Source organism: Brassica napus, chromosome A9 (genome assembly GCF_020379485.1).
Source record: "Brassica napus cultivar Da-Ae chromosome A9, Da-Ae, whole genome shotgun sequence".
Lineage (NCBI taxonomy): Eukaryota > Viridiplantae > Streptophyta > Magnoliopsida > Brassicales > Brassicaceae > Brassica > Brassica napus.
The window spans coordinates 20128349-20155909 of NC_063442.1; the positions used below are offsets into that span (position 1 = coordinate 20128349).

Genomic DNA, 27561 nt, shown 5'->3' on the forward strand with positions numbered 1-27561 from the left:
ACGAACATGACAGTGAAATAGCTGTTGGGAAGATATTTGGGAGCAAGGAAGATTGTCAGATTGCTTTTGCAATTTATGCAATAAAAAAACAGTTCAAGTTCACGCAGACGAGAACGAAAGTTGATTCATTTGTTGTGGAGTGTCCAGACAAGAGATGTGATTGGCGTGTAACTGCGCACGAGATCCGGGGGTGTGGTTACTATGGATAAGGAAGGCTCAGCTTGATCATATGTGCCCCATTGAATACAGACAAGGATACAAGAGCAGAGCAACATCTCGTGTCATAGCTGCCGTGTACAAAGCAAAGTTTGGGAACCTGGGGAAGGGTCCTGTTGCGCGTGATTTGCAGAAACTACTTCTGGAAGACCTAAGTGTGAATGCTTCGTATATGACGTGCTATAGGGCTAAGGAGAAAGAAATTGTGGGTGTGCGTGGTTCTGATGAGGACGCGTATCTGAAGCTCCCTGAGTATCTGTACATGCTAAAATTGGCAAATCCCGGTACAATTGCGGATTTGGAGACAGATTTAGACGACGATGGCGATGAACGTTTCCTTTACTTGTTCCTTGCATTTGGGGCTTCAATCAGTGGATTTAGGAAGCTTCGCCATGTGTTGGTGATAGATGGTACCCATCTTAGCGGCAAGTACAAAGGAGTTCTCTTGACAGCTAGTGGGCAGGATGCAAATTTCCAGATTTTCCCTCTAGCTTTTGCCGTTGTGGACGCTGAGGACGAGGATGCTTGGACCTGGTTTTTGCAAAAAGTGGAGAGGATTTTAAGCGATTCCCCCAGTCTAGCCATAATATCAGACAGGGCTGTGTGTATTTCCAATGCTGTGAGCAAGATTTATCCGCAAGCCAAACATGGAGCTTGCATAGTACATTTGACAAGAAACGTAAATTCAAGGTTCTCAAGTAAACACTTAGCAGAATTGGTGATGAAGACAGCCATGGCGCATCAGCCACGTGAGTACAAAGATCTTTATGGGAAGATCAGGGCCGCTAACAGTGCATGTGGGGTGTATTTGGGAAAAATAGGTACAGCTCGTTGGTCAAGAGTAAATTTCCCGGGTGAAAGATATAACATCATGACTAGTAATATTGCTGAGCAGTTGAATAATGCGCTATTGGAAGGTAGGGGAGTCAACATTCTAGAGTTGATAAAGTTCATTCAGAGAATGATGACTAGGTGGTTCAGTGCGCGTAGGAGGAAGGCGGAGAAACACAGTGGCGCTGTTGCTATAGAGGTGGACAAAGAGATGACAAAGAACATGGCGACTGTTAAGGGGAGTTACATAAATTCTGTCAATGAGTGGACTTGTCAAATTTTAGGAAAATTTGGGAGGTCAGACAAGGTTATGCTAGCGGAGAGGAAGTGTAGTTGTAAGTATTTTGATAATATCAAAATACCCTGTGGTCATGCAATACTAGCAGCTAACGGGCTTGGAGTCTCAACGGAAACACTGTGCGGTCATTGGTACAAGACATATGTGTGGAGGGAGACATATGCAGGTGTGATAAATCCAGATGAAGATCCAAGGAATGTAGACATACCTGAAGAAGTAAGCAAGATGGTTGTATACCCTCCCATCACAAAGAGGCAGCCTGGGCGTCGTCGCAAGTCACGCATTCCCTCGACGGGGGAGATCAAGGTGAGTAAAAATGATTTATTAGACAGAAGTTGTAAAACGGACCGTTGCTGATGAAGAAAGGGTTGTTTGTATTGTTTTAGGTACCGAAGAAGAAGTTGAGTCAGAACAAATGTGGGAGGTGTAGGGGGATTGGACACAACCGCCCTAATTGCGCTTGTCCCATCTAGGCGTGTAGCTGAATGAAGTTATTTTGTGGAGCATTACGGCGGAGTTTGTTTTTTTGTATGTCCGATGCTGAGGACATAAGTTGTTTTGTTATTGTTGTTCTTGATGGTCCTTTTTTGAAACAATATATCTAGAGCAAACAATAATTAGGTGATGAGGCATGTTTGTTGGATTTTTGATATCTTCTTCGGTGATTTATGAGATCCTTATTAGGTATTTTTGTGGATGTGGACAAGAAGATATATGTGGTTGTTGCTTTGTTTTATGTTGACTACATTATGGTGAGGGATGGTTGTTGCTGTGTTTTATGGTGTTCACATTGGAGTTGTACTTATGGAGACTAGTCCCGAAATAACATGAAATTGAAAGTACTAATAAAAGTGCAGTAATGTAATGATCGAAATCATAGTAATCTTAAACACAAAAGCATTTGGTGATAACATAGACGGAGAGTCTTGCAACAGAGTCATTGGCACATCCAAATTAATTCATCTAGTTGGTCAACCTAGCGTAGATCCATGCCATTGTTCCAAGTGCAATGGCTGTGACTGCAATGTTGGTCAATGGGTTGTACGCAGTAGAGGCCACCGTTGGGGAGGCAAGAGTAGCTTCTGTGGTAAAAGCTGGGCTGTCCTGAGTGCAACAGCTGTCGGTCTTGGCATCCATTAGAATTTTGAGCTGATGGAGTGTTTGTTCGATATGTTTGGCCTGGATTTCCAAACGTCTTGATGTGTAAATCTTGTAAGAGTCGACATCTTCCTTCAGTTGGGAGTGTTTTGCATCTACCATGTTGATCTCGTCAACAATGGCTTCGTCCACCCACTTGAACAAGTGGTGCTCGGTTTTTCTCTGATAATGAGAAGGAGAATTAGATCTATGTTTTTTAAAATATGTAATGAGACAACAATAGACGCTTTTAATTGAAGAATTATAATTGAATGTACCTTCAGCGCAATCTCGCAGCGATAGAACCTGCGGAAAAGATTCTCCTTTGTTTGCGCGCCGAATGTAGTCAGATTAGCTCCACACCAACAACGTGTGGGTATCCCAGTTGTTTGTCTCCCTGTATGTGACCGTGAGGAGGAAGAGGATGAGCTCATGACGAATGTAGGAGATTTGCACAGGGTCGTGGGTATGTAAGAGGAGAAATCAGATTTACTTTAGCTGAGAAGTAGTGTAGCTGAGAAGTATTTAGGGATTCTGTAGTTGAGGATACTTAATGGAATTGAATATTACGCTGAGGTCTGTGTTGCAATGTAGGTTGTGGTCGTGGACATGGAAGATGATATTTTGTTTGGGTAGTGGATGTGGACATGAGAAAACTTTGATTGATTGTATGCGTGAAATGGGGTATAAAAATTGTTCACTTTGCACGCTATATATAGTAGAGAATTGATCAATAGCAAATGCAAACGTTTTCCATAATGGAGGCCTGAAAATTAAGTCTTAATACATCAACAAGTCTAAGCGTGATCAAAGTTTTAGAAAGTGTTACATAACCGATAATAAGATAAGAGAAAAGGCAGGTGTTGTGCCCAAGAGAAAAAGTCCAGAACCCCAATATATTACACACAAAAGGTGGGGTGGAGACAGTAGTTGTAGCTTCTAATCATAGTACGCAGGCAGCACCATGGTCTTGTAGATGTCCATTGCGTACTGCTTGCGCATGTCATCGACAATCTGGTCTGTGATGCCAGCCATTCCAGGTGATGTATCACCATGTGAGTGCAACTCTAGGAACTTCATTGTCACAGGTCCGCAATCGCCGGATCGAGTGTTGATGTAGATGTCTGGGATACGGTTGCAGATAAAAGGCTTGAAACCTGTGAATTGGGTAAGTTCACAATTGGCAACTTTCCTGACAAGGTAAGGGAGGCAAGCAAGTACGGGTTTCATCCACTTAGCCATGCGTCTTGCTCCGTTCAAGGTGGGGAGAGGATCAAGTACTTCAACTAAACCCATATCAAGATTGATAGCTAACCCAACCCAGTGAGACTGGTTCCATAGCATAGGGGTGTAGATGGTGTAGATATCCTCCATCCATTTCTTTCCAAGGCACAGAACAATGTCGATCAATTCCTGGGGCCAAACGAAGCTGTCCTTCTTTTTCTTACCACACTTGTTGAAATCGTCCCAAATGTCGTTGATAGCTGAGCAAAAGATAGGTGGGGCGAAAGCTGCATTTTCAGTCTGAAGAATGTCGGAGTGTCTAGCAGAGAGCATGTGGACCAGAATTTGCATTTGCTGAACATGTAACAATGTTTGGAGTTAAAGGAAGATTAAAACAATACATAACAGGCTTACATGTAACAGAGAGTGTGACTTACGTAAGTGGTTGTCCATTGTTGAGGGTATGCGATGTCGAGAAGAGATTTGTTGGAAAACTCGAATTCAGATAGAGTACAATGGAACCTGTGACAGGCAGAAATTGAGTCAATAAGGGATGGAATGGAGAGGCACTGTAAATATTGGCATGAAAGAAGTAAGGAGTTGTTGTTAGAAATATCTTACACATTCATGTTGGCTCGAAGAATTTGTTGGAAAAGGTCCCATTCCTTCTGTGGAAGTGGGGTGATGAGATCCAAAGCAGGAATCACTGGAGATGCGATGAATTCCATAGCGAGAAGGTCCTCGAGTTCTGATGGAACATGTGGTGGGGGGTCTTTAGTTTGTGTGAGATCGACGGTGGGGTCATCTGCAGCCAGTTTCTGTTAAAGTAAAGTGATTAGATGATATGATTATACATGTCTACTATAAGTTACTGATAGTGTTCTTGGTTTCATACCTCCTCAGCAGAAGTGGGACGCCCGATGCCTGGTGGCGAGATAGACGAAGCTGTGGCTTTAAATGCATTGGGTGTCGTTGCGTGGCTAGCGAAACCAAGACCACTTTCATTGCTCTTGACCGGTGATGTTAGTGAAGTGAAAGGAAGTGGTGTACCGTAAATGAATGGCTGTCAGAGAGGATGGACCAGCTGTATTGTCGAATATTGGACCTTGGGAAAGAGGTAGGTCAGGGCTTATTGCGTCGTAGATCCTGAGACCATGATTGAGGATGTGACTAATCTCGGGGCTGTTTGGGTGATCAGCTTTATCATAGATTTTAGATGGCGGGTCCCACCGGCCGGGGTATAATGTGCCGAAAGTACGAGTCTCGGTGGGCTTCTGAATGGTTTCGTCACGAACAGGACTCTTCAGGATACCATTGTCAGGTCCATTGTGACTTGTTTTAGTTGACTGAGAATGTAGGTGCACAACTGCTGTTTCCTCATCCATAACATACACATCCTATAATGCAAGCAAACAATCTCATATCACAAATGGGGGCCAAAGAGAATAGAATGCTGCCGGTGAATATAAGTGAAAAAGTGTATTCGTGAACATCACCTGGTCCGTAATATTCTGCTCATCATTGTTCACCTCGTCTGATTTTTGATCAACCAAATTGTGGACGTCCTCTCGGTTGTTGTCAATAGCATCGACGTCCTACAATGATAATGACTTAGAGTTAGTGAAGGGTCTCCAAAGAGAAAAGCGCTTAGTCACCATATCGAGATGATGGTATGAGAAGAAACGACTCTAACCTCCGTGTCCAGAACGTTGGTTGTTTTAAAAAGAGGCTCCACCTCGTCGTATGATATGTGTTTCTGTGAGACGGGGACAATGTCTGCTTCGTGGGCCACATCATCCGCGGGTTCCAGCTGGTGGTCTACTGAGCAGTGGAAGTGAGAGTTGTGGATGGTGTCTTTTTTTTTCCATACCATCGAGAGCCTACCATGAGAACGGTGAAGGGGTTCTAATGAAGTTTTACAAAATAAAATCAAACGATCGGTTGTAATTCGAACCAAAAATGATTGAACTTCACCTCGGAGGCGTGGACAGTTGTGGTGTGGACGGTTTTGTTGGGAATGTCATCAGGAGTAGTGTTCATGTTTTTAGAAGCCTGGCGGTGGATATGAGCAGCGTACTGACTTATGAGAGGTGACTGGGGGTCCTCATGATCATCTCTCTCCATAGCATCCACAACCTACAGGGACCCATAAAACATTGTTCTTTTTAGATAAATTATTTTAGAATAATTGGCTATCGTTTGGAGGGTGATTGAACATCACCTGATCAGTTGGAGGATCGCTAGCGAGAGGTTTGACGGGTGCAGTCTCAACACCGCTCTGGTGTGTGTCAGGGAAATCCTATATGTAAAACCGAAAAGGTCAATAATGAACTTTTAGAGAACATTATAAGAATCATGCTGAACAAAACAAAGATCAAATGTGTGTGAACATTATACCTGATCGATGGGTGCTCCCTGATCTTCATGATGAGATGACCGTTGTTTTTTGCAACGAGATAGTACTGTATGAAATGATGATTGCCTACCATGCGCTTTTCTCTTCTTCTGATTTAGTAAATTTTGCATCTGTTTCATCTGCTTTTGAAGTACCAAGACCATCTCCGTTAGTTGTTCGTTGGTGAAAGTGTTGACGTTTGAGCGTGTAAAGTAAGAACTTATGCGCCTTTGCTTCCTTGAAGACGTCTCCTTCTTGATGGTCGGCTTTGGTTTGAGAGATTGATTGACACGAGTGAGCTTCTTATTCCCGTGACGGTGACCACGAGCTTTAGGATTTTTAAGTAGAGGCTCCGTTGTTACCCCACCAGGCCACATAGCTTTGTTGAACGTGTACTTCTCAGATATCAAATGTTCCAGGTAAATAAGACGGTCATCCTTGATTTTGTTGGGCCAATCTCCCCAACCAGGCTCCGCTTGGTTTTCGATAGCTATGACCGGTGAGACAGAAAGCTGAAAAACATGATTAAAAATGTGAAAATGAGTTTTATATAAAAGCCGCGGATGTAGACATTGTTCTTCACATTATCTAGGTTTATTTGACAATTACCAAAAACATTAGAATTTGAGAATCTATACTAGACCGGTACATTAGAAGAGAATTCGACACGCCTAATATCAAGGAAATTTATGGAGCCGTGCTGGGGTAGGTAACCATCTTCAAGGTCCATAAGCGTGCGGTTATCGAAGGGAGCAGGGATGAAATGAAGCAGTTGTGGGATGGCCTGGAAAGCAACCAATTGGAGTGTAAAAGGGAAGCCCTGCAGTCTAAAAGATCGCTGCTTGAGTTTGTGCACGAGCCAAGCGATAGGATCCTTTATCTTCGGTGGAGCAGGCTTGGGTGGTTTCATGCAGGAGATGGTCTTCAAGAATGATTCTCTACCCCAAGGAAAGGCGAAGAAGGTTTTGAGACTCGTAAGCATTCTCACATATCAAGGAGTGGGGCGTGCGACTTGTTTGTGCGCAATGAGAACGCCGTCGACTATGATAATCAGAGCTATACGAATCTTCTTCCAAAACAACATGTCCTTGTCTTCCTCAAGCATCTGACAGAGTTCAGCTATAGTTATCATGTTCTTCTCCACGAAAAGTTTCTACCAAACTACATCTTTGCCCGCAACAACAGCCTTGGCGGTGTCGGGATGATATCCTTCTGTAAAGGGGGAACAATTCAGACCTGTTACAGCTCCAAACTCTTGGAGACCGTAACGGAAAGGGTTTCCACCAAAAACAGAGAAAAGCGTATGGTCGCCTCCGCATATAAGTTGGCGTGAGAGGAAGGAGTGAATGAGCTTTCTAGAGATAGGAGCTTGTCGGGAAGGGATGTCGAATAGCTTTCCGAAGCAAGACTGTCGGATGGTTTGGAACTCCTTTGTGTCTCTGAGAACATGACGAAGGAATGGTAGGATCTCCGGTGAAGAATATATGTTAAGTTTGTTGATGGGGAACCTATCAGTCGCAAATAGCCTCAACGGGAGACGAGGATCCGGTTGCATGGTTCCTGAAAAGAGAGAGGAGAAACACATTAGAAGAAAACCTCTGTAAAAATGGAGAAGAAAATCGGAGGAAAAATAAAAAAAAAAACAAGAAAATTGTAACTTTGTTCAACAAAAACACTCAGAAATGTGAACCGATAAACACCATAAGAAGAAGGTAACTGGAAAACTGTTGTAATTGAAGAGGTGAACAGATAAACCGAAAATCCCCAAAAATGGTTTCCCCAAACCCTAGAATGAAATTGAAGAGATGAACGGGGTTACTCCTGAAATTATGAAAAAGATTAAACCTTTATAAAAGAGGAAACAGAAGTGGGGGGATACTAACCGGAGGACGACGGCGGTGGGTCTGAGTCCTGAGAAGCGGCGTTCTTCTTCTTCTCCTTCGCCTGAGAAAATGAGGGTTTTTTTCTCGCCATTAGACTTCGTCGACTCCGTGACAGATCCGGTTGGCTTCCGGCGATGAATCTTCGTAATCAACTCGATTTCGAGAATGGTGGAGCTAAGGTGTTTTTGGAAGATTTGAATGGTGGAGCTAAGGGGTTTTCAAAAATGGTGGAGCTAAGTCTCTCTTGTTTCAAATCTGTCTCGATTTGTCCGACACAGAATCAGAAAAAAAAATAAAAAATGTTGAACCATGGTTACTTTATCAGTGGTTAGGTAAGTGTGGTGTGGTCTAAAACGAGGGCAAAAGTGACTTTAGACAAAGGTAATGTGTGCCCCATGTGGGATGTGTCTAATGGAGTAATTCATAAGACATAATGTGTCTTAGAGAGTAAAAAAATCTCTTAGAAAACTGTTTTTGCAGCTAATTTCATTATGCTCTTTCTAAGAAATTTCTGCTTCTTTCTCTTCTTCTGCCCATAATGAGTTTTCTGAAATGACCGTTTTGATCTGTTGGCTCTTTCGATCTTCAAGGTTGCATTCAGATGGCAAGATCAGGAGTTGTTGGAATATGTAGAAGCTTGAAGCATTGTCGAATCCTCTTTGCCCATTGCCCATTCTTCATTACCAATTCCTTATTGACTATTTCTCTTCTCATCATTTCTCGTTTGAATCTTGTCCAAAACTTCTTAGTTTAATTGCAATTAGAGTTGTTGTTGAGATTTTATGAAGAAAACAAGAAACACTTTGTTTTTTTGTAACTTTTAGCCAAATGTCGAGGCGAAAACGGTTAACTTGAACACCAGTATGTTTTGATGAAACAAATATGCTTTTATCATTTCCTAGATAAACAGCACCAAAAACCGCAACTTGGAGCGAGTTGATGATTTTTCTGAGAAAAGTCGTAAAACTTGTATAAAACGATCTGAGAACGGATTTAAATACAAAACATTCTAGTTATGACTTATAATGTGAAGCAGCCCAATTTTAATGACGGTTTACTTTGCGTGGAGAGGAATATGCAAGAAAACAGGATATAGGAAGATTTTTTGAAATGATAAACTCAAATCTCGACAAATAAGGAAGAATTGGAGAAATTGACGATATGAGAAAAAGGAAACACTAACGACTTTGAGAGAGTATATAAACAAGACCTTGGAAATTCAATAAGGGAACCCAGCAATGAAAGTTCTGAGAAATTCATGTTAGCTTTGGAGAACGTAGGACATAGGTGGTTAGACTATCAAGTTTAGACTTGGACGTTTTTTCGCTTTGTTCTATTGTTTCTCAGTGTTAATGAGTTTCAGTACTAGCTTTCTGATGACCTTTTGTCTCGAAATATTCTTGATGATCAATAAAGCCACTGTGCAACTACTATCTTTCTGATTTTCGTGTTTGTGTGGCTACAGAGATAATTTGGATCCTAAAAGAAAGTAACGATTTCTTCCATTACAAATCTTCCGAATTCTGGTTACCAGAATCTAACCATATGTAAAGGGTGGATGTGTGGTTTACTTGATTGATTATTTAAATTATCATATTCTTGAGTGTTCATTGATCTTTTTTTTAAATATATAATGCATACATGTTAGTTAGTATATTTTCGTTAGAATATACCGTTACCTACTGACCAAACAAGTTGTTCAAAGACTCTTTGTTTTGCAGGTAACTAGTAGAGGGTTTGTCGGGGCACGGAGGAGACGTTTGGTGGGTATAGTTTTCTTACCCTTTTTGCTACACTTATGTTTATATTATGTGATGTGTGGGTTTTTGGAGCGATATGCTTATCCTATATAATGTTGGTATGATATTTTACGAAGATTCTCTATAATGTATAAAATGTTTGATAAATAAAGCGTAAGCTTAACCTAAGTGGAGTCTTGGTCTGGGACAAACCAACTTATGGGTTCAAAGTCGAGTTGAAAAGCCTTAACTTGAATTTGTTAGGATACAAAAACTCAAGTATTCTAAGAACCTCGGACCGAAGGTCTGACACATGTAGTAGCATCTTTGATCTGGTTAAAGTTGTCTAGTTCGTCGTGCATGTTATTGTTTGATTTTTGCATGACAAACTAGTCAATATTGACCTAGTCCGGATCAGTGGTGTTACATACTTGGGTGTTCGGGTGGTTTGACCTTAACATGATATTCATACTGATTTTGTTACCTTTACTCGCGGTTGCCATGATTCAAAAGTCCTGTCAAATTAACCCTATAACAGTAGGATTCCTGATGTTCCATAATGCGGAACTGCGTCTAAATAAAAATAAAAATAATGAACTGGAAACTAAATTTAAAAGTAAAGCTAACAACTAGAAAGTTTACCTTAAGGATCAGATGCTCAAAGGATGGCTATTGTTAGGTTTTTGTGTGAAGAATGAACTAAGGGGTGAGGGTCTCTTTATATGTGGTAAGAATGAACTAAAAGTAGTTTTGAGTCGTGGGTAGCAAGCAGGATTTGGCCTGGCCACCCAAAATGGCCAATGAGAAACAGTTTAGTGTCCAGCTGCAAATATGTCCAATAAAAACAAGATTTGTGGCCAGCCACCAAATTAACCAATCCTGGTGCAACATGACCAGTTTGGAGTTGGCCAAGTAAAAGGGACACACATATCCAATTTCTTGAAAGTGACAAGCAGGTAGTTGTATAGTCCAGAAGTTTTTGGATGCACTCAACACCTCATATAAGGATCCGAACGAGCCTGGTTTTTTAAATGTATCTTTGTCTGATCCAGATTGTCGGAAAGGGTTTTCTTTGGCCAAAACCTAGAATTCCACGACCAAAACATTTCTAAACTAATTCTAAGCTTATTACTACCCAAATAACTTAGAATGAATTTTCCAAAATTTGTAGGACGGTCTAGGTTGAGCCACAAGCGTTTCTGACCTACTAAATTTCCTAAAGAACCTTCATGTACTATTACTTAATTCAAAACTCAAATTTAAGAACCTTTGAAGAAGCTTAACAACACTTGGCTTTCCATTCTGTTGTTCCACAATCTTTTCCGAACTATGAAAGAATTAATTTCTCGACCAGTGTAGCTAATACTCTGACCTAATTCAACTTGTACTTCAACCATAACTACTGTGATATGTCCTTTGTACTCTGATTTCTCATTCTCGAACACTTTCATTTTTAATTTGGGTTTCCCGGTGCGTAATAAGTTTCCTGAGACTTCAAACACTGATCTGGCCATCAATTTTTTAATACTATTTCCTTGTTCCAATTTCACTCTAATGCTTTATCCGTCTTTATTGTTGATGATCTGCACCTTGTGCGGAATAATATATATATACCTAACATGTTTTAATTTTGATGTTTATTTTAATAAAAATTAAATTATTAAATTAGATTCACATTTTTATTAATATTAAAAATTATAAAACTTCAAAACTCAATTGGTAGTGAACGTACTAAATTATATTCTGTTATTTCATAGTTTTATCTATGGGATGTAGATATTAGATCAAAATCTTTTTCATAGTAATATTCAAATTAAGAAACTTAAATTTGATATTAAGAACATTTTGTGATATATGTGGACTGAAAAGAAATCATCAATACTATTAGAACAAAAGCACTTTTTATCTACTTGCAAATAGTTTAGGTTGGACCATCACATTAATTTAATTTCTTATTATTTCTCCTCAAACTAGCTTAGTTATATATCATATCTAACATATTATTTTAATGTTTTCAAAATAAGATATCTAAAAAATTCTTAAGTGTCTTTTCTAAGATTACACTTAATAATATCTTTTAATAGTGTATATTTAAATGTGAATTTATTTTTATCTTTTATATTAACTTTTAAATAATAACATTCTTAATAAATAATAAATATTATTATAAATGAATATTAATTCATTTATGATTATAGAATAAGAAATAAAAAATATTCTATAATATTTATATATACATAATTCATAATGAAAATGGTGGAAGAATTAATAAATGTAAAGTTACTTAATCCATTTATGAAATATTTTTAAAAAATTTAAAATTCAAAATAATTACATATACAGAATAACATATATTCATGAATTTTAAAAATACTTCAACTTATTAAAATAAAATATGTAAGATATTTAAAATAATAATTATTTTTATTTAAATAAACATATTCAAATTAGAATATTAAAATATAATTAAATATATTTTATTTTTTTAAAAATACAATACTAAATTAGTTGGTATTAGTACCTATACTATTAAAAGAGAATCATTTTAAAAAATGCTGTAAAAGTTCGTTGGACATATTCATTAATAGCTTAACATGTTTTATTTACCAAAAATATAAGCAAAGTTAAATATAGATAAGAATATCAAAATTAACATATGTTCCTAAAAAATATAGTGGACATTCTAAGTAGTTGAGAAATTTAATGGATTTTGCATTTTATATAAACAAATAATTTAGGTAGTTAAATTAAAATTCGCAAAGGCATGAAAATCAAAATTTTAATTAATATGTATAATCATATAAGCATGAATAGAACAATTGTTCTATTTTTTTTTTCTTAACTTGAGTTTATCATGTATGGTATAAACACACAATAATTACACAACACATGACTATGAAAAGCCTTAAAAAAAGATACATTAACGTGAGAGAATTTTATTGTTTAAAGACATAAGAGAATTATAAGATATGATTTTTTGTATTGTAAATAGATTGGTTATTTTCTATTACAGTATTAGGTCACAAACAATTTTATTAATTATTGAATGAAAATATTTAAACAATTCTAACCTCATGTCATAAACTCCTACGCCTTATATACACCCGTAAAACATTAAATTTATGTATATATATATATATATATTTATAAGATTATAGAATATAAGATGAATAGAATTGTAATTAGTATATTTTAGGTGACACAAAATATTTTCTTTGTTTTTAGAATGATTCACTTTTACTAGTATAAATTAAAGAATCACAAATAAAATAGTTTATTCAAATTTATATACTATTAAAAGTATATCATTTTTTTCTAAAAAGTATCATCAGATTAATATAGTTTTTTATCGGGTCAACCATTATCGGGTTGCAGATTGATAATGGGCTTTTGAGTTTTTATCAAATTTTTGCTTATCACGTTTAAATTAAATGCGAACCGGATTATACATAGATAAAATAATTTACCGGTTTGACCACGGGTCTGGGTCATGTACAAAAACACTCATAAAAATTATTAACAACCCTACGATCTATACTAAGTTAATTTTATATCTCACCAACTCAACAAATGTAACTCTTATAAAATATATACAAAATATAAAGATGATGTTGTAAAACCAAAGTGAACATAAAGTCTCAAATAAACAAATTGATAAATTATATAATTTTGAACAAAAAAATCATTTTCTTCTTTGATATAATACAACTTCGTATCTTAATAATGTACATCAAAACCATAACTTTTACTTATATCTAACATTGTTATTATCGGAAAAAAAAACCCGAGCTTTTGAAGCGCAGATCAAAATCTAGTGTGACACTTAAAGAAAAATATTAGGAACAATTACAACTCATAAAACATCAAGAAAATAATAGCCCCCAAACATGGGAAATTGCCACAAATAGCACGTTTATGGTACCACTTTTCATGTTTACACTAACCACTTTTACCCTCACTTTTAATGAAGGGTAAAAGACACTTATACACTTAGGGTTAACTAATCTTTTTTTTAACGCTGATTTATTATGATCTTACAATTATGATATAGGAAAGATTACATAGACGATTCGACAACCGACAATACTACCTGCCTTATGAAGGTCTACGCCTAACTGCATCACCTGAGCCGTCCTATGAAGATCCACGTCTGCCCAGATTTACTTGCACCATGTTGAAGATCTCTTGCAAACATTTCCTTTGTAGTCTGTATAATTGTTTAATAAATCTCTCTCTCCGAAACTTGAAACCCGGATTTCCTGTAATCTGCAATAAATTGCATAGTTTGGGATTCGAACCCCATACCTGGATGTAGAAGCCTTTAAACCTTAACCAATAGACTACGGTGCTTCCACAGGGTTAACTAATCTAGACTTAGGGTTTAGAGTTGAGGGGTGGGGTAGGGTTTTTGGAATGTGAAATTTAGGATTCTAATAAATATATAAATAAATACTTAGAAAATATAAATTAAAAAAGTTTCAAACATAATTTTCGATTTTCAAAAAGAAATTTGAAAAAAAAAGTTTTCGAAAAAAAATTATAAAGAGTTCGAATTTGAAAAAGTATAATTCAAAAACATAAAAAAAAAATTTTATTTATTTTTATTTAAATAATGATTTATTATATATATAAATAACAAGGATAAGAGTCATTTGCCACGTAATGAAGAATGTACTTTTGAAAATGTCCCTTTAGTGATGGTAAAGATGAAAAGTGCTAGCTTGAAAATGGTAAACATAAAATTTATCCAACAAACATTATATATTCTCTATAATTTAGATTCAAAAGAAATGAGACAAAAAAAACAAAAAAATGAATTAAAAACAGTATCTCCATATCCTTTTTGATTATATTTATACTATATTTATAATTTATTATTTGTCAATGTTTAGTGTTATTTACTGTTTTTTTTGTCAACCGTGTTATTTACTGTTTTAATCCTAGTTTTTCATGCTTATATATATTTTTAATATTTTTAATTAATTTTCATTTTTAGTTTATATAATATTTACTATTTTTGTTTTAAATATTTTATTTTGATTTTGTGATTTTTTGGATAATTATATAACTGAACAATGATACAATTATAAAAACTTTGAATTTTGTGATCTCCTTTATCTCCAACTAGGTGTTTTACTGCACTATGTGCAGCAATAAAATTTTAAATTGTATTTAAAAATACAAATTTGTTGATATTTTAGATTTTATTATTTTTAAACCAATCTTTTAATATAAATACTAAATACTAATTTAATTAAACATAGAATTAAGATAAAATAAATAATTTGATTTATTTAAAATTATATTTAAGTTATATTTAAAATTACAATTTAGATAGATTTTCCTTTATTTGTTTTGGTTAAGATATATTAAATTAACTTGTGTAAAGTAAAATTGATATAAATGATTATAATTATCAAAATAGAAATAGATATCAAAAATAAACAATTGATACTACAATTAAAATTTTACTTTAAAAAAAAAAGATTGTATAAAATTATGAAAATATTATTTAATAAAAAAATTATGATTACAAAAATATATATTTAAATAATATTTCGAAATTAAAAAAAAAATTATATTTCTCTTATCGTATTATTTAATAACATAGTTGAATATATTTATTTTAATGATGATTTATTAATTATTACCATATTATCAAAAGTTACCAAAAATTGAAATATTACATTAAATATAATTGTTCATATTACTTTTAACCATATGTCAGGTCATCAATTTTACTATGTTATGTCATATTTTTTTGGTGAAAATAATTGTAGATATGACATGTGTGAAATCACTGATGATGTCAAGTTGATTTTTACATTATTTTACACATCTTCTCGGTGTAATCCCGCTGAAGCTCAATTATTGGTGTATGAGATACCCTGTATCTGTTGTACTGTTGCGGACGAGAATCGTGTGGAGTGAAGATGGGTGTTTATAATTATTGTTATTTCTGTGATGATTTTGAAAAGGAGAATATCATAGTTCCTCACCGGAAAGAGAAAATAAATATATATATATATATATAAGAAAAAAGACGGCTTCATATTTAGAAACAGAAATGATTCATCCATCAGTGAACTCTCCCCTCAACATTGGTAATCTTCCCTTTACATCTACTTTCGTTATAAAAATCATTCATCCATCAGATTTTATTTTCCCGTCGTCCTTCTCTGTTTCGCTGAACCAAAAATTGATAGGAAATTTTTGGGGCTTTCTTGATAAGTTGGTTGAGAGCTACGAACTATACATGTTGTTTGTTTGTGACAGATGAAGAAGAATCGTTTCTGCTAAAGGAAGAAGATGAAGCAAGTAATGAAGAAGTCCTTCCTCAAATCATGAAGTTAAAACGAAGTCAATGGTGGATCTTTGTTTCTATCAGCATCTTCTTCCTCATCTCTGCTCAAGCCGTAGCTGTTCTTCTCGGTCGCTTTTACTACGACCAAGGAGGAAACAGTAAATGGATCTCCACTCTTGTCCAAACCGTTGGCTTTCCGATTCTCTATCTCCCTCTTTGTCTCCTTCCTGCTTCTCCACACACTTCTTACTGTTCCTGCAAGACTCTGGTTTGGATCTATCTTTCTCTTGGTCTGGCTATTGGTTTGGACAATCTTTTATACTCTTACGGGCTTTTGTTACTCTCTGCTTCAGCCTATTCGCTTATTTGCGGCACACAGTTGATTTTCAATGCTGTCTTCTCTTATTTAATCAATTCTGAGAAGATCACTTTTTGGACTGTCATGTCAGTATTTTTCCTTACTGTCTCTGCTCTAGTGATTGCACTTGACGATGATTCAAACAGTCCATCCGGAGGTTCTAAGTGGATTTACGTGATTGGGTGCTTGCTTACACTTCTCGCCTCTCTCATCTACTCTCTTCAGCTTTCTCTTATGCAATTTTCATTCGAGAAGATCATCAAGAGAGAGACGTTTGCTATGGTTCTTGAAATGCAAATCTACACATCTCTGGTGGCATCTTGTGTTTCTGTTATCGGGTTGTTTGCGAGTGGGGAGTGGAAGATGTTGAGAATGGAGATGGAAGAGTTTCACAAGGGTCACGTGTCTTATGTTTTAACTCTTGTCGGGACAGCAGTTTCATGGCAATTGGGTTCTGTATCAGCTGTGGCACTTATATTTCTTGTTTCTTCGCTGTTTTCGAACCTTATCGGTACCCTCTCTCTCATTGTTACACCTCTTGCAGCACTTGTGGTGTTCGACGACAAGCTGACTGTGGCTAAGATTGCCGCAATCATCTTCGCCATCCCGGGCGTAGCTTTTTATATGTATAAGAATTATCTCGATGGCTTGAAAGTAGAAAGAGCAAGCGAATCTCTGGCTGATTGATTCTACAAGGTGTTCTATTAGTGATTATTCAGGACAAGCTTATGGTATTTATGTTGTATATATAGTTTCTGATTTTTGTCTTTGTGTATACTAGCGTTCCTAATCCAGTTATAAGATGATGACATCCAACAATTTTTCTTGGTTTTCGAACATTGTCTTGGAAACTATTTTGTGTATTCAATCTTAAAGTGATGTGGTCCGGAGGTTCATTCCAGAGGTCGCTTAACTTGTGGTCAGGACTGAGAAAGGCAGATTAGATACCCAGCAGAGTGGTCAGCAACATCACGAGACTGAGGGCACACTCAAGTTTGGCTAAATTCATGATGTACGGATGAGACAGAAAACTGGGAAATGTCAACTCTTAGACCATCTCCAATGTATTTTGCTATTTTCATCTCTAAAATAGGGGAACTTTATAATAGAGGTGAGATATGCTCTAATGTATTCCCCTAAAATAGCAATCTCTATAATATAGAGTAAAAAATAGAGTAATGCTATTTCTTCTCTATAAATAGAGGAAAAAATAGAGATCTCTATTATAGAGGAAGAAATAGAGGTGAGTTGAAGTAATTTCACTTCTAAATGCTATTATATAGGTGAAAATAGCAATGGGTTGGAGATGCTCTTAGGAATATAGTTAAACATCGTCTTATAAATAACTAGATTTTGACCCGCACATTCGTGCAGATATTTTTCATTTTATGAATATATACTTTTGATTTATTATAAACATTTTAAGTATATAATTTTAATTTTAGTGTTCTATATTGTGAATATAAACATATTATTTTAGTAAATTGTATACATGGTAGCATCCATCATATTATTTTAGTAAATTTTATGATATAGAATATTTTTTGAATGTTATGATATTAAGTTTTTTTTGTTATTAAATTAAGACTTCAAAATATTAGATTACTTTAATTTTTATAATATAATTTGTTTTTTCATGTACATTTCAAGAAGTTATTCTTTATTATCTATGATTATACCTTTAAAAAAAATTAAAACATTATCATTTTAAGTTTGCATACTTATTTTTTAAATTTTATATTTTGTCAAAATTGTTTGGAAAATTACACAACTATATTTGAGGTGGGAGATTATATGATTTTCGAAATCGTTTTGTTACTAAATTCATAAATTATTTTATATAAATAATTTTAATTTCGGAAAAAAATTATACATCTCTCAGAATATGTTTATAATTAATAGAAATATTAAATTTATAATTAAAATTTGATTTTTCATTTATATTTTGAATGAATAATTAAAATTTCATAGTTTTCTAATAACATATTTTTAAATAGTATATGAACTAAAGGTTAGTTATAAACTATTATATTTTTGTATATTATTATTTTTTAAACAATATATTGTTGAGAGTTTCAAAATAAAAAAATAAAATAATATGTAGTTGTAGATATAAACGTTTAACCTATGCTAATGAATTTATGTTTATAAATTTATTTTTCTAACAAATATAATATAGTTTACGAATTTTAACACGTTTTGATGATGAGTGATAATTTATTTAAATGAAACTATTTTAAAAATAAAATAGATAAATTTACCCATATTTAATTCATATAGTACTTCTGTTTTAATATAATACATAATATAATTAAAATATATATAAAATAGTATAGAATTTTATTTTCTTGTTTTATAATAAATTTTTAATTAACATTGAATTATAAAGTTATATTAGTATTTACCAAACTAATTAATTGTTATTTTATAAAAATATTTAGAAGGTTGGTAAGATTTTGTTAGATTTTTTCTCAACAGACTTTGTTATACTTAAAAATAAATTTATATTTATATTTGTTTTATTATAAATGTAAATAATAAAATATGTCATATTAAGTAATTTTTTAGATGGTCCTAGTATGACTTGTTAACACTAGATAAAAAATAAGACTCTGTTTTAATAATTAGATACTGGAGTAAATCATCATCACCCTTGCCCCTGTCCGTCAAAGAACAATCTCACTGGGACTGAAAAAACAGAAATTTAATAGGGAAAATTGGAAATATAGAAAAAAAAACTTATAGATTGTCCCTATGCCATAATATGAACTAGAAATTGTCCACTTAGTATATTTTTTTATATAAACCCAATTAAGTCCCTAATCTAAGCCTAAAACGTTTTTTTGTAAATTTAATAGTTAAAAAAAAGTTAAAATTAAAAAAAAAAACAGATAGTAAATAAACAAAAGGGGATAATCCCAAATCGGGACTTAGAACCCTAATTTTGCCTCATCATTTGGCAATAGAGAACAAAAGACGATTTCAAGTCATCGGCGTGTCAGAGCTCGCCGTGGCCGGTGTTCCTTCTGCCCGCTAAGACTACGGTGGTGTTCTTCTTCTTCTTAATCGCAGTCTCAGAGACCACGTCTCACTTCGAATCTCGTTCTCAAGTAAGTCGCCGAACACCACTGAAGCTCGTACCTCACCGATAACTGAAGCTCGTGCCTCTCCGATCTGGAATATACTCTCTCAGCTCTATTTCAAGCAAACCAATCGAGACTTTTCGGGTTTCTTTGTGAATTTTTTTTCCATGTCTTTGTATCTTTTACTTGAGTCTCTTTTTAATAATAGTTTGACTGTCATAGGTATCGATTTTAGTTTCTGTGAATGATTTAGGCTTCTATCTTATCAAAGTTGCATACTTTTTTGATTGTTCGTTTGTGGCAACCGATCTCTTTTACCTGTTGTTGTTTCTCGTGACATTGAGAGAGAATGGACTCGTATTTGATTGGGTATTGACATCTATAAAGCATGTAAAGTATGTGGTTTGCATTTTTGTATGTCTTAAGTGATTTTGTTTGATTTGTTTTCACTAGTATGTCTGTCTTTGGACGATTGTTTTATGATTAAAAGTAGCATGAATATTGACTGTTGTGATTGTATTTGTTTCCTTATGCATTGTTCTCAGACACCTCGAGCTTTTCAGGTTTGTATAAGAACTTGTGACTTGATTTTCATGTCTTTCTTTTTAAAATTTCTGTGTTTCTTTATCATAGTTTGCGCTTGATATGTATCGACTTTAGTTGAGATAGTTAGTGTTAATAATATAGGTGTCTATGTTATAAAAGTTTAATTCTTTTGATGTTTTTGATCGCTAAGTAAAGGTTCATACTTTTTCTTGTTTGTCAACGCTTAAGTATTATGAACTTGTATTATGATGACTTTGTTTTATGAGTACTGACTGTGGTGATTGTATTTGTTTCATTGTTCACATGTATGATGATGGATCAATTGCCAAAAACCCTATTATTCAAAGAGGGAACTGAAACACAAGTTGAGAAGGTTAACAACACTTGTCGAACTTCCATACTTAAGAAGGTGGAGAAGTACATTCCAGAGGAGTACAAGGAAGTGTTGGGTGATCCGCTATATGCTCAGGTAATGGCGATTTATATACAAGCTCAAGTATTCGGGGAGAGTGATCCACAACTTCATTTGTAAGCAGCTTATAACCGCAAAGCGCCATGAGTTATGGTTCCATTATGCTAGGAACCCTCTCAGATTTTCTATGCAAGAATTCTATGCGATCACTAGTCTGAAGTATATAGATGAGCCTGACTTGGAGATTGATAATTGGAAATATGATAAAGGGTTTTCGAGTAAGCTGCTAAAGAGAGGAGGAAATATCAGCCTACATCAAATCAGGAAGGTGCATCTGAGATCTTGTAATATGTGGTCTCATGTTGATAGGCTAAGGTTGGTGTATTTGTGTGTGATTGCTGGTATAGTTATGGCGACGGATGAGAAGGTATGGATCCCACACAAGTACATCAAGCTGGTGATGGATTTCGAAAAGATGAGGAAATATCCGTGGGGTCTTCACTCCTTTGATGCGCTGGTGAGTTCCATAATCCAAGCTAGGGATGCGCATAAGAGTTATGTCGTTGATGGATTCTCGTACGCACTTCAGATTTGGTTGATGGAGGCTATTCCAGACATCGGGCCTCTTTTGGGTCGGAAACTCAGAGAAGGCGTGACTAGCATGAGATGCAGGAATTGGAAAGGATTTGCTAAGGTTTCCTATGAGGATATTATTAGCTTAGAGTCTAATTTTGGATCCAATGTAAGTTTTGTTTCCTTTAAATAATGTGTTCGAATTTGCATAGTTCTTAATGTTAGTGTCTCACTTCTGTTTTATTATGTTCTTTGTAGGGAGAAGTGTTTACTTACATCTCTTCAAATGGAAATTTCGATGTTGTTTTCAGTGATGAGTTTGATCGACCCTCTGAGATGCGGGATGCAAGAGTCGATCTGATGATCGAGATGCACCGAAAGAAGTATGACTGGAGTAAGCATGTTTGGGTTATCAAGAAACTGTACAACCATTTGAGTACAGTTCTGAGGAACATGGTTCATTTGAAGAAGAAGCTGGAGAAGCAAGTGAGAATGAAATGGAAGAAGAAATAGAATCCACCCATGTATCTGCTGCAACGAAGAGAAAGAACAAGTTTCAGGATACTGGTGCCGAGTCAAGGAAGAAGAGGTTACTTTGCCAAAGATCAACCGAAAAAATAGAGAACTTGACGAGGTAATGAATTCCTTTATCACTGGGGTAGTTAAGTCCTCTATTACTGCCTTAGCGCTTGAGATGCGTGAGGTAATTGAAGACCGCTTTACCAAATTAGAGGAGAAGTCCTTTCATCTCAGACTGCTCATGCTGCTCCGGCTTCATATCCATCTCATTTTGCTACTCCGGCTTCTACTGGTGATGCTGGGGCTACTCCGGCTTCTACTGGTGATGCTGGGGCTACTCCGGCTTCTACTCATGCTCTTGCTTCGGATTCTACTCGTGCTCGTGCTCCTACCGCTAATCCGGCGTCTACACACACTAGTGCTCCTGCTACTTCTCACAGACGAGCTCCTGCTCCTTCTTGCAGTGGAGCTCCGACTCTTTCTCACACTTGTGGTCCTGCAAGTTCTGCAAAGATAAGGTCTCAGACAAAGGTACACAAGAAATAGATCTCCTTTGATGTCTTCGGTTACTGTTCTTGCGGTTTGTGATATTGATGTAAGGATGATGTTTTGTTAGATGTTTGTAATATTTATGTAAGGATGATGGTTTGTTTGCGGTTTGTAATTTTTTTAAGTAAGAATGATGTACTGAAATTGCATGTATTTGATGTTATCATATACATGTTTTAAAAGTATTAATGTCATGTTTTGTGGTTTATAACCAGGATCCAGAGTTGTCTGATGTGTTCGGCAGCTTATTTGACACTTTAAATGTCAATTTAGGGACCCAAGAACACTTACAAAAGACAATGGGCAACCTTACACAAGAGTCGCATGTTAACGGGTTTGATCCATCTCAAGAGAAGCAATCCGAAGAACCTTCTGCTTTCACTATGCCAATAACTTCTTTCCGGCCAGAGATCTTCAACCACCATTCTTGAATGATAGAGATGATCAAGAAGTCCGTTGCAAAGACATCGACTATGAATTGGTTTTTGTTCTAGAAGACAAATTTTCCAAACTAAGTGAATGGATCCTGAAGCCCAAGTAAGTAATATTTGTATTGTTTTACTTCTTTTTCTCAATTCTGCCTCATAAACATCGTCACACTACTGCTTTCTCTTTACAGAGTACTTCAGATTGGGTCATCTAAATTTGATGCAAAGTTAGCTTCGCGTATAATGGGACTAATGAATGGTTGAGGAAATATGTGAGTTTAGCTCAGAATTATTTTGCAGATTGAATTATGTTGATGGTTCTCATTCCTAAAAAAATGGTATTGTCTTTTTCAGGATATTGACATCATGATGTATTTGTTTCGGGAAAAACCTCCTTGCGTCGGTGGAAGCCAAACCGAGTAGCATTTATGAACTGTATGTTTAGTAATCAGATCATCATGGCCTACGGCAAGTTTGATGGGAACAGGAGAGGGTACAAAGTCGACAACAATTTTCTCGAGTATGGAAGAGGTGAGCTTCCATATCATGGAAGCACAGGTTCGGTATGGAGTGTTGATGTCGATGGTCTCTACATCCCTATTTGTGTTAACCAAATCCACTGGATCTCTATGTGCGTCAATATTTTGAACCGGACAGTTGAGGTCTTCGATTATGCCGGGCCGTGGAAGCATTCGTCGTCCTCATTCCATGAATCGTCAAGGCTGTCCAGTCGTCAGATAAGAAGAAAGATTTCAATGTTAAGCAGTATACTGTTTCATATTTCCCGTTGCGCACCCTAAACAAGAGTGGTAATGATTGTGGTGCTTATTCGTTGAAGTTCATAGAGTGCCATCTACTTGGTTTAGACTTCTATTTGGTGAATGACGAGAACATCCAAGAAGCCCGACAAATATAGCGTTTGATCTTTGGGAAGCAGCAAATGACGAGGTCTTGCAGTATCGAATGTCCACATTTCAGCCTCCAAAGCGTGCTCCGGAGAAAACGATTGAACTCTTTTGAGTTCATGATTGTTGTCCTTGATAGTTTTTAGTTTATGATTTCAATTCATGCACTAATGTTATTGTTTTGAAACTGAACTACTATTTCAGTTCATGATTATTGTTTATGTTTTGAAACTGATATATTAAGTGATATAGGGTATAGAGTTTGAACCCTATCTAATTTATTTGAGTTCATGATTAATTGTTGTTGTTAGTTGATATTATAATTTACATTTTAAATAAGAACGGGTTGAAACCCCTAAATTCGATACAGTTCAAACCCCTAAATTCGATTTGGTTCAAACCATATACTCTAAATCATGTTATAGGGTGTAGTATTTAACAAGAGTAAATAAGAATTATGTATTTAACAATTTACAATTTAGTATGTAACATGACAATTTTAAGTGATTACTAAGATATGTTTTACAGATTAGTATTTTCAAATTTTGTCTTCTATAGTTCTCAGATGTCGATTTTAGTGTATTAGAGGGTAGTATTTTAGCAGCCAATATAAGTGTTATAGAGTATAACCTATTTACGGTTTATACCCACTTCGCCCACCCGAAAATTCTTAAATCCCGACCCTAAACCAAGATCCACACACCCCCAAACACGTGATTTTCTTTTCATTTGTCGAAACTTAAGAAAGTAAAGTAGAGAGAAAAGGGGATTAGGGTTCTTTCTCTGCGAATCCTGGGAATCTAGCAACAAAATCACAATGACCAGTTCGTCAACATCTTTTGCTCGTTTTCCTTGAATCTCTACTCATGGTGTGCCTACAAGATGTTGGTATGGCGAGGGCATAACCACGTTTGGTTCATTGACGGCGGAGAATAGGTATCGACGATTCTGCCGATGCGAAATCGCAAGAGATGTAAGTCCCTGTTTCGATTTCGTGTTGCAGATTAAACCATACTATATCACTTAATTATATTTACAGTTCAAAATACAATACTGACTGATTTTTGTTTCTTTTGCAATAGCGAAAAAAACTGAGAATCATCTATTTAAGTGGATTGATGAAGCTTTGATTGAGGAGATTCGGATGGTGGATGCAAAACATGAGAGCGTTGCTAAAGGGATTACGATGTTTGAAGAAAGGGTTATGGAAAAGGTGAAGTGCGAGATGGTTAGAGTTGAACATGAGATGTCCAAAAAGCTTAAAGAGAAGGTAGACTTGGAGATTGCTAGAGTTGCACAAGAGATGAAACAGAAGCTAAAGATAGCAATGGTGGCTATGGTAGTTGTAGGAGCAATCGTAGGAATATGGACTTCTCTTACTGTCTGAGCAAGTTCTAGTGATCGGTTGCTTGTTGTCTGAGTTTTATGGGTTCAGAATCTTTTAAGTTTGCAGTACTGTTTTCATTATGATCGACTAATAAACACTCCATGGATTCTTGTTTACAATCGTTGGCTTCATAATCAGCTTTAGTTCACAATCTATTACTTATTGTTTGATTTTTGTATTTCAAAGCTAGCTTCAATTTACAGTATAATGATTAAAGAGTAAAAGTTGCAGATAAACCTATTGATCAGCTTCAGTTTACAACTTATTGTCAAATAGATAACATTGCAGAAAATCAAGGAATGATTGCATAAAATCAAGTAAACCATATCCAAGAACAAGAAAATCCAGAAGCAAGAAAACCAAGCAAATCAAGTAACCAACACCATAATGAAAAACAAGAAAATCCAAAACAAAGACATGTCTAAATAGCTCTGTCACACGTAGCCCTGTTATGATTCTCTTCGCCACATCGACTGCACCAGCGCCTCTTTTTTTCTTGAGCTCCTTGCGATGAATGGAGCTTGTCTTCAACTGTTTCATACCTGCGTTTTCTTTTCCATCCTGCTCCTCTTCTTGATTCAGGAGCTAGCACATTAGCATTCCGAACAGTATCTGGAACCACCCAACTATCCTCAGGAACACCTATTAGATTGATAGTTTCTTGATAAGCTGTTCTCCAAGTGGAAGTCGTGTACATGTCATCCATTAGTGAGGATGGAGCTCGGCCAACTGTTAAACTAGCCATGATTGCGTGTCTACATGGGATTTTCAGTAGGTCGCATTTCCCACATAAGCAGGTTCTTCTGTCCAAATCAACCAGGCAGTCGATTTTATCTCCACGAACCAAAAAACGATGTTCGTTAACAGGCTGGAGAAGAAACGTCTTACCGTTGTTAATCCCTCTATCTATCTTTTTCTCGATGGCAATAATTAATGATTTTTTAGTGCTTCATGTGCGTCGTTCGAAGAACCAACGGATAAGCATTTCTCTTATGCTATCCAACAAAAGAATGACTGGATAATCTCTTGGTGAGCGCAAAGAAGAGTTTATTGATTCAGCCGGGTTTGTCGTCCTGATGTCGTACCTGTATCCCTGAAACTGACAGCGAGCCCACTTTGTAACATCTACATCTGTTAAATATTTTCCAATAGCTGGACTAATATTGCACACAGCTTGGAATCGCTTCCGAAAATCAACAACTCTATAAGCTTTAGAAGCTTTTGCAATCAATCCAACCACTCCATTTCCTCTGTAATGTGTGACCACATTATTCAACAAATGGTGAATACAAATTACATGTTGAGAAAGAGGATACCCATTCTCAAGCGCCTTACAAAGTGAGTTATTTATGTCTGACACAAAAGCAAGAGCACGCTCGTCCGGAACAATAACCTTTAGTTGTCTGAAAAACCAATCCCATGAATGATCATTTTCTGAGTCCACAACCGCAAATGCAATAGGATACAAGTTGGAGTTTCCATCTAAAGTTGTCGCAACAAGTAATACCCCTTTGTATTTGCTCTTCAAAAATGTCCCATCAACAATAAGAATTTTTCGCATGGCTGTATGAAAATCTCGTACTAATTGCCCAAACGAAACGAAGAGAAATCTGAATTTACCATCAAAATTGGTTTCGTAAAAGGTGTGTGTTCCTGGATTAGCTTCTTTCAGCATGTGCAAGTATTTCAGAAATTTTCTAAAACTTTGGTCGGGAATGCCTCTAACCAGACTAATTGCATACTCACGAGCATCCCACGCTAATGATTTAGATATCTCGCATCCATGTTCCATTCTCATAATCTGTATGATATCATTAGATTTGGGACCTTCTTTGACACCATCATACATATGCATTATTAGACTCCCAATAGTTTTTGCAGAAGCTGTCCGAACACCATTATTCATACTTGACGCAGCACATGTATGATCCGCCACATATTTTTTGATGATGAAATATGTGGATCATGATAGCCGCTCAGCACGAACACTCCACTTACACTTGTTGTCCACGCATCGGATGTACCAAAGTTTTCTATCTGAATTCACAACTTTGTAGTCGAAGTTATTCTTCATTGCTGACATTTCCAATCCTGCTTTCAACTTCGATTTGTTTTGAAACGTTTCACCCCCCTTCACAACATCCTTCAAAGAAAACCGAACACTTTTTCCCCTATCGTCTTCTTCTCCACTTAAGTCAACATCTTCATGTTCTTCCGAGGCGTTCGAGTTACATTTGTCTTCAACATCCTTGCTCGATTCAGATGAACTACCAATTCCATCTCGAGGTGAAAACGAGGAAGGCTCACCTGGCTCTCTGAACAGCGAGTTAGATTGCTCCTTATCAAGCTCAATGTTGTCGCTGTTTCCATTGACAGGTGAAATAGACACACACAACCTTGTAGAAGCTTTTCCAGGTACATATGTAAGAAATTTTTTAACTTGCCGATCATTCCTAATGATAACTGGGGGACAGTCTATCGTACTGATTAACTCCATAGGTAAGTAGCTTAACTCAAGCTCGACATTGTTTTGGTCAATTCCAAAATCCTCAAAAGCCGTAGTCCTTAGATCTTCAAAGGAACTTGTCAATTCCACAGCCAGTACTCTACCTCCTTTTTCCCTATCAAAAGCAAATCCCCATCCTTTACAAGGATCAAATTTCCACACCCCACAAGAGGCATAGATATGCATGTTCTTCAACAAGGGATTCAAATTTTTGGGGTGGTTTCAAAATTAATCAAGAACTTGTGAAGAAGAAGAGAGATCACGGTTT

The 27561-nt window shown here is 36.0% G+C and overlaps 7 protein-coding genes across 7 annotated transcripts; 3 read left to right on the top strand and 4 right to left on the bottom strand.

Annotated features, from left to right (window-relative positions):
• The first annotated feature begins 229 nt into the window (after positions 1 to 229).
• LOC106430509 lies at positions 230 to 1818 on the top strand. The gene is made up of 2 exons (XM_013871302.1): positions 230 to 1651; positions 1732 to 1818. The coding sequence occupies exons 1-2, from the start codon at positions 230 to 232 to the stop codon at positions 1816 to 1818; spliced, it is 1509 nt and encodes a 502-aa protein (XP_013726756.1).
• Positions 1819 to 2308: 490 nt separating this feature from the next.
• LOC106430510 (uncharacterized protein At4g04775-like) lies at positions 2309 to 2916 on the bottom strand. The gene is made up of 2 exons (XM_013871303.2): positions 2761 to 2916; positions 2309 to 2665 (listed from the first exon to the last, which is right to left on the bottom strand). The coding sequence occupies exons 1-2, from the start codon at positions 2914 to 2916 to the stop codon at positions 2309 to 2311; spliced, it is 513 nt and encodes a 170-aa protein (XP_013726757.2).
• LOC125575091 lies at positions 2674 to 4458 on the bottom strand. Its single transcript, XM_048738978.1, has 3 exons — positions 4328 to 4458; positions 4144 to 4228; positions 2674 to 4060 (listed from the first exon to the last, which is right to left on the bottom strand). Exons 1-3 carry the CDS (start codon positions 4432 to 4434, stop codon positions 3422 to 3424), a joined length of 831 nt encoding a protein of 276 aa, XP_048594935.1. The 5' UTR covers positions 4435 to 4458; the 3' UTR covers positions 2674 to 3421.
• Positions 4459 to 5447: 989 nt separating this feature from the next.
• On the bottom strand, positions 5448 to 11848 carry LOC111200521. The gene is made up of 4 exons (XM_022691732.2): positions 6104 to 11848; positions 5928 to 6005; positions 5681 to 5842; positions 5448 to 5586 (listed from the first exon to the last, which is right to left on the bottom strand). Exons 1-4 carry the CDS (start codon positions 6476 to 6478, stop codon positions 5500 to 5502), a joined length of 702 nt encoding a protein of 233 aa, XP_022547453.2. The 5' UTR covers positions 6479 to 11848; the 3' UTR covers positions 5448 to 5499.
• A 3779-nt stretch (positions 11849 to 15627) lies between these two features.
• LOC111212601 (probable purine permease 13) lies at positions 15628 to 17281 on the top strand. Its single transcript, XM_022714161.2, has 2 exons — positions 15628 to 15827; positions 16000 to 17281. Exons 1-2 carry the CDS (start codon positions 15791 to 15793, stop codon positions 17070 to 17072), a joined length of 1110 nt encoding a protein of 369 aa, XP_022569882.1. The 5' UTR covers positions 15628 to 15790; the 3' UTR covers positions 17073 to 17281.
• Positions 17282 to 22953: 5672 nt separating this feature from the next.
• LOC111212600 (uncharacterized protein At4g04775-like) lies at positions 22954 to 24787 on the top strand. The gene is made up of 2 exons (XM_022714159.1): positions 22954 to 23026; positions 24483 to 24787. The coding sequence occupies exons 1-2, from the start codon at positions 22954 to 22956 to the stop codon at positions 24785 to 24787; spliced, it is 378 nt and encodes a 125-aa protein (XP_022569880.1).
• A 949-nt stretch (positions 24788 to 25736) lies between these two features.
• On the bottom strand, positions 25737 to 26693 carry LOC106430513. Its single transcript, XM_013871307.1, has one exon. The coding sequence runs from the start codon at positions 26691 to 26693 to the stop codon at positions 25737 to 25739; it is 957 nt and encodes a 318-aa protein (XP_013726761.1).
• Between the last annotated feature and the right edge of the window lie 868 nt (positions 26694 to 27561).